The 7,072-nt window shown below is 36.3% G+C and overlaps 1 protein-coding gene across 1 annotated transcript; it reads right to left on the reverse strand.

Moving 5' to 3' along the window:
- Positions 1-342: 342 nt before the first annotated feature.
- LOC146145102 (E3 ubiquitin-protein ligase RNF31-like) lies at positions 343-5,067 on the reverse strand. Its single transcript, XM_083389669.1, has 2 exons — positions 2,065-5,067; positions 343-1,814 (listed from the first exon to the last, which is right to left on the reverse strand). Exons 1-2 carry the CDS (start codon positions 5,029-5,031, stop codon positions 1,482-1,484), a joined length of 3,300 nt encoding a protein of 1,099 aa, XP_083245795.1. The 5' UTR covers positions 5,032-5,067; the 3' UTR covers positions 343-1,481.
- Positions 5,068-7,072: the final 2,005 nt, after the last annotated feature.

Here is a 7,072-nt window from a genome sequence, read left to right on the forward strand (position 1 = left end):
AATATTCGGGAGGTTTATTTTTACTTAGATCGTTAAATACGGTTTAAATGCAAACCTTAATGCATGTTTCTCGGGTTAATGGTAAAATGACCATCAGACAGTTACCAGCAAACTTGGAAAAAGCACTAGTAAAAATACACCAAAGGCTCACCTGGCATGGTCTTGCGGCACCGGTTGCGAGCACAGTTTTAGGAATTACAAATAACTAGATCAATGTAGCACTGTAATTGTGTTTTTTTTCTCGTTAAAAAATTCCTTATTATTTATCAGTGCCTGATTTTTACCCTTAAAACATTAGGTGTGGGCAATACTTGTTGTTTTATTTTCCATAAAGTGCGATAATTAGGCATTTGTTAAGTTTTTTAAGCTCTATTGCAGCGTCTTTTAACCGTTGCGCCGTGGAAGATTGCCAGATGAACCACGAGGAAACGAAAACATATGAAAAAATTCTGTATTATTTTTGGAAATAGTGATTGAAAGTGGATTCCATGCATAAGTCAAAAATTAGAATAACATTAACGTAAAACTAAAACACAGTTTAACTTTCCGTGAATTTAAACAAATTTTGGTATTTAATAAATATCGTTTTCGATATTTTGAATGTATTGGCAATATATTTTATACAGAACGGTTAATCCAGGACATAAAGGCAGATTCTGCCATTTCTCCCTGGCGCAGATTTTAACACTAAATTCTTTGACAGGTTAGGGAAAATCCTGACGTATGGCAACGTTAAACTATATCCTCAAAATGTAAGCATACTGAACAAGAAAAGTAGTCTGGATTCATCAGTATCAATATATAAGTTCATTTAAAAAAAAAAGTACGAAAGCGTTTGAAACAAAGCTCTGACTTGCGTAAAAAGCGAAAGTTCAGCACAAAATAATTAAGCGTATGTAGAATATACAATAAAATTGACAAGATTTTAAATTAAGTAATTTACAATAAACCTAACAATTCAAGCCCCCCTCGTTATGAGGGCCCCGGCGCAGTGGACAAGATGCACTGGTGGTAGTTACAGCCCTGAATAAGGGCCTGTTGTTTACGAGGTGACGACTTTTGTAAACGTAATTTTAGTGCATATCCCTTATGGTATTATCATTTAAATATATAGATTGGGGTAAATTAACGAAGACTGTGCAACACATATTGTCAAAAATCAACTAATACCAGCCTAGTTCTTTTAAGCCAAATGAAACAAAGAATCAATTTGCAGCTAAACGCCAGAACAAGTATAAAGAGATAAACAAATTGACAAATAGCACCTGGCGATAAGCCTCACTAAAATAAAAAGATAACAATCTTTGTCACTAAAAATAAATAAACAATCATTGTAACATTACTACAAACACATAGTTAGTAAATTAAAAATCTTAAAAAGGGTCTCAAAAATATCTAAGTGTTGTGGCTGTTCTGCCGGGAGGATTGGCAATAACAGACAATTTGATGCGAAACACTGGTAGGTAGTGGATCAGTGTGGGTCAGGAATCTTGGAGTTCTTCGGCACCACCTTCATCTTGTCCACTGTTTTCACTAATTAATGGCAATTGTTTCACATGTTCTAGTAATAAAGTATGATATTCTTGATCTGCCGTCCCTTCAACACGATCAGGGATCACTTGTTCGGCACGCCTTAGGCAGACTAACAACTCATCATCGGAAAAAATAGTAGCTGGGTCGAGATCATGTGAGTTAATTAGGCTCACCAGGTACTCCTTGTAATGCAGGTTGCATAGTCCAGCATTGTTGGCTGCAACTTGTCGGCCACATTCTGCATCCATAAGACCTGTTGAAGTTTCTTTTTGCTCAAGTACCTAAAGGTGTGTGATAAATGTTTTAAACAGTGAAACAGAACAACAATATTCAAAAGCTACATACCTATTTACAGTTTAAAGATTTAAAATAATTCTGTGCTACCCATATCACTATTAATTAGCCAAAACCTTTGAGGTGGTAAACTATAATTTAAAATCTGTAACCAGTGTTTGTTTTTTATTTTATTTAAGGCCTTACAATGAATTAGTTTTGCATTTGAAGGTATTACATTCTCATCAAAAATATTACCTGACAATAGTCATGATCACTAACTGACTGGGTTCCATATTCTAAACCAGCATCGTTTAAAATAGTCTGAAGGCTTTCAACTTCAAGATCTCGCAAATAAAACAGGCAGTTGCGGGGATGGTGGGCATGGAGTCCTTTCTTTGAGCAGCTTTGTAACAACGTACATGCACGGCCCTGTTTAAAAGGTTTTTTGCAGCCACTGCAAAATTGAAAGCTACACATTACACACCTAAAATGCATACAACCACCTTTAGCCAAAGCATATCGGAATTTACAATTTGGACAGTCAATTCCATTTTCTTTCAAGTGAGCGGCAAGTCCAGCTGCCTGAAAGTCAGGATCATTTAATTGTTTCCACTCCAAAAAGGCTTGGCAGGAAATTCCCTCATGTTGATCTTCCCATGGCTTCTTGCATTTATAACAGGTGGCTTGGCAGCAGTTTGGGCAGACCATTTTTAAAGTTCTCTCTCCACGTTCAAAAAGAAATCCGTTAGTACAGTGGCTACACCAGCTAAAGTTAGGCATCTTCATCAAAGTGTGATCACGCAATTTTTGTTGAAATAGCTCATGTGTTTCATCAATAAGAGTTCGTCTTATCACAACATCTAAATAATTAAAGTAAAGAGTGGTTGTTTCCTCATCACCATCAATGTCTGGGAGACGGCAAACTGGACAAACAATATCACGAATGTGTCCTTCACTAATTTTAAATTGCAGATAGCGATCCAGACAATCCTGACAGTACTGACACTCATTGTCACCACAAGTGGGCATACAAAGCACTTTGCTTCTTGGAAAGTTCTCCAAACACAACATACATTGATTATTTAAATACTTTACTGCCCCAACAAAGTTATCTGGAAAAGATTGTGCTGCCTGTATTACATCTTCCAGGTCACAATGCGATAAAACTGTGCAGGCCTTCCAATTGTTGATGTGGCACAAAAGATCACACAACATAACTATCACAGGTTCAGATTCAGAAGCGTACACTGCTGTTAATGCATGTTGCATGTGTTGTTTGTCCTCTATTTGAAGAAAGTCTTGAATGGTTAAAGGCTGATTGGCATCAAATGCATCTAATCTGTCATAAAATCCCATTATATCAGGATGTTGACTAAAATCTAATGAGTTTTCTGAAGCGTTTGAAAGTTCAGAAACATCTGCTAATTCAACATCAGTTTCACTGGTAGTAGATTTATTTTGCTGTAGTAAAAAATCTATTGGAGATGAAACATTACTTGCTTGGGCTTTCATATCCTCTAAAGCTTTTTCAATTTGTTTTGGGGTGAATCCTTTTTCTTCACCTTGCCTTAAATAGTCAATCATTTCAGCAGATTTCAGTCTTATATCTTCTTGTTGCATTTTAAGTGAAATTTCTTCCAAGGTCATTGGGCCACCATAAGCACAGAATGTTGGAATACTCTGAGAAGTTTCCTGGTCGTTTTTTGATTGGTATGCACTGGGATTGAATTCAAAAGTTTGATCATCATTTTCTTTACTTAACATTGGGTTGCCTATGCTTGAATTGAAATCAGTAAATGTGGTGTAAGGGAGAAACCGAGGAACATACTCACACGATGGAGGACCTCTAATACTGTGGCCATCAAAAGTAGAAGATTCAGCTGTCCATTTGTCATTTGGTATTTTAACAATACTAGGGGCATTTGACTGAAATTTAATGTCCAAGCTATTTGGTAAAAGGGAGGATTCAGCGGTGTCCCCAGGCAATGCTGAAGTGTGATTAACAGCTATGTCACTTCGTGAAATACCAAATAAAATCTGTAGTTCAGACTTTTGCTTCATTAAAAACTCTGACCTTTCTATTAAATGCTTAGATAAAAGTGATGAGCCACCTCCATCTAAACGTGCAGCTCCATTTTTGTAACTCAAAATTTGTTCATCCATTTCATTGCAGAATGCATTAAATTTTTGAACCTTTAATACTTCATTATAAGTTCCCAAAAGCTCATCAGCTATTTGTGCAATTCTATCTTCCCAGGAGACATTTTGTTTAACATTTGTGTTACTAGTGGGATTTTTCCTCGACATATTCTGTTTAGATGGAATCTTAACACTAGTTATAGAAGAACTGGAAGATGAGGAAGCAATTTGAGTTGGAACAATAGCTTCATCAACTATTGTAGCTAACTGGACCCTTTTATGACCAACTCTGTTGGGGTATTGATGCCATATTTTGTCACAATCTTTACATTGCTTTTTCAAACAGGTAGCACAAAATAGTTGAGCTAATTTTTGCCCACAGACAACACAGAAATCATCAAGATTTTGAGAAGTTCTTGCTGTTAGGCTGGCAGGAGTTGAATCTCCATGCTGTATTTGCGAAACAGAAGTATGTCCAGATACAATGGCACATCCCTCCTGAAAAGAGGACAAACCGCTGGCAGACTTTGTTTTTGGAACAGTTTTATAAAGGCTTTGCTTTTTTAAAAGTTCATTTCCAAGTGTTTGTAAGTTTTGAAAAAGGTTTGGGTTTGGGTGAACACCTTGTTGCAGCATTGTCATTTCGTTCTTAAGAAGAATTATGTCACATGTCACCATTCCAACTTCATGTGTATTTGGATCTTTTATGGTTGGAGGAAAAGCAAAACCATCATGTACTTGTTCAGTATAACCTAACAATTTGAGTATGTCTTTGCAACCTTTTACAGGTTCTACTTTTGAGTGAAATACAAAGTTGGAAAAACGAACAGTTCGCCATTGAGGAGGCCTTGTATGTTTTAATAGATTGTTCCCATACTTTTCAAGAACCCCAAAGGCATTTGCAATCTCAACAATTTTGAGCTCCCCATTGCTGTCTCTGTTGTCCTGTAAAATTTGCAAGACATTAATTCTGTAATATCTAGAGGTTAACGTCTTAGAGGTTGCAATAATAACTTCAATGCAGGGCAAAATGTCTGATTTATTCTGAAGGAGTAGAGCTTCCAATAAATTTTCATGAACCATCACAGGACAAAGTTTTTTAGGAAAAAACTAAATAACATTAAATAATCCTGAAACAAAACATGGTTTAAACCAGGGGTCAGCAACCTTTTTCTAGTCGCGGGCCAAAACCAAACTCGGAAAGATCTTTGCGGACTGCACAAAATGATAACTAAGAATTGTGTTATTTTCATGTTGGAACAACTGTATATTTTCATGTTGGAACAACGTGACTCAGCCGGACCTCGGATCGTTTTTGCATTTAAAAACGTGTTTAATTATGTTTAGGAGGCACTAAAGTGTTGGCGCAAAGCGCGAAAAAAAGAGTTTGTTTGATTTAAAATTCAAGTTCACACGTCGTCATCCATACTACTAATAAAAAGTGTAATAAAACTACTTTGAGGGAACGCGATAACATCTAAAGGTAATCTAGTTGAGTGTTTTTTAACCTTTCAAGTTAGGGCACAAAATAAAAAAAATATATGTTCAATATTTTGAATAAGTTTTTTGTTTTTCCGTGCTGCACTTGGCGGCCTTCCACGGTGCAACGGTAAAGAAACGCTGATCTAGGTAAAAACACTGCATCAAATCGTAAACAAACCGTAGAATGCTGATTCGCGCGAATCGCGAAAATTTTTGGCACTTACGTAGTTAAAATAGTCAAAAAGTATGTGAAATGGAATGCTTCTACGGTTTGTTTATGCTTCTACGGTTTTGTTCAAAATATTGGACCTATATTTTTTAGCGTGTTTTTCATTTTGTGCCCTAACTTGAAAGGTTAAAAAACACTCAGCTAGATTAACTTTAGATGTTATCGCGTTCCCTCAAACCACACCACACTAACTGAAGATGATACAAGTTCGTATCGAAACATCTTAATCAAGATGCTATTGATTTATTCGACCTTTTTGGCTTTGAAATTTATTATTAAGCTACATTACAGATCCGTGCATAGTGTACCCAAGTACAATTGTAACTGAGCAATCACCTTAACTAAAGTGCAAGGTAGTAGATAAATTCCACACCATTTCCATGTATTTAATGGATATGAACATATAAGTCTTGCATGCTTGGCTGTCAAAATGATGTTGTGGTCAAACAGACTAGCATTAAACGATATAATGGCATTTGTCATGCTTCAAAATCAATGGCATTCCTTATCTGGAGGTTTAAAACGGTAACCCTGACATGATTAAAATGATTGTCCTGCACACATAGAATTGAACTTTAACGCATTTAAGGATTACAAGTAGCACTTCAATCATCATAAAAAAATAATTGGGGATGAAATTTATGAAAACTTCACCCACAACAAGCCAAATGCTAACCAACACCCTAACCCAAATATCATGAGTTAAGAAAAAAAAGCTGACACTTAGATGGGCATAAATAAATTTTGTCTGACGATGGGCAACAGCTAACCTGCAACCTATAAACAAATATTGTGCGGCATCTGCAAAAATCTATAAACCAGTATTAGTGTAGGGTTCTAGGTGAGTCTGCAACAAGGCTGCGTAGTCAGACTTGGGACTCGAGGAGTCAGTTTGTTTTGCTGGAGTCAGACTCGGGACTCGAGTATGATCACATAAAACTACCCAAGTCAGACATGCACAGTACCAATTTTTTAAACAGTACCAAATTTTTTAAACAAGGCCGCCAACTGGAAATTGTAAAAGGTGGAATAGCTTATGGTGGAATATTTTCCAACCAAGTTTTGTGAGTGAATGATTTATAAGCCACCCCTATAAATAAATTTGCTGAATTTCCAATATTTTTTTAGTGGTGAAATAAAGGCTGTAGAGTCACAGCCGGACTCCAACTCGACAAAATCGCACATTTTAACGGAATCGGATTCAGGGTATTTTTAACGGACTACGCAGCCCTGGTCTGCAAGTATGTAATGTTTCTGAAAAAATACAAGTAAATGTTATGACATTTCTGGGTGTAGGCCTAAATGTTGACTTTCACAGATACCGAGGTGCCAAACACCATCCCAATATTTGTTTTTATTGCATTTTCACTTATTTAATTTTGTCATCTTGCAAATTATGATTTCACAAATAAA

The sequence above is a fragment of the Ascidiella aspersa genome, chromosome 5 (genome assembly GCF_963924565.1).
Source record: "Ascidiella aspersa chromosome 5, kaAscAspe10.2, whole genome shotgun sequence".
In the NCBI taxonomy this organism is placed as follows: Eukaryota; Metazoa; Chordata; class Ascidiacea; order Phlebobranchia; family Ascidiidae; genus Ascidiella; species Ascidiella aspersa.

Coding starts and splice junctions, on each gene's coding strand:
- LOC146145102 (XM_083389669.1), bottom strand. CDS start 5,031: ATGGTTCATGAAAATTTATTGGAAGCTCTACTCCTTCAGAATAAATCA. Junction 1,815..2,064: donor GTGATCATGACTATTGTCAG/GTAATATTTTTG, acceptor ACACACCTTTAG/GTACTTGAGCAAAAAGAAAC.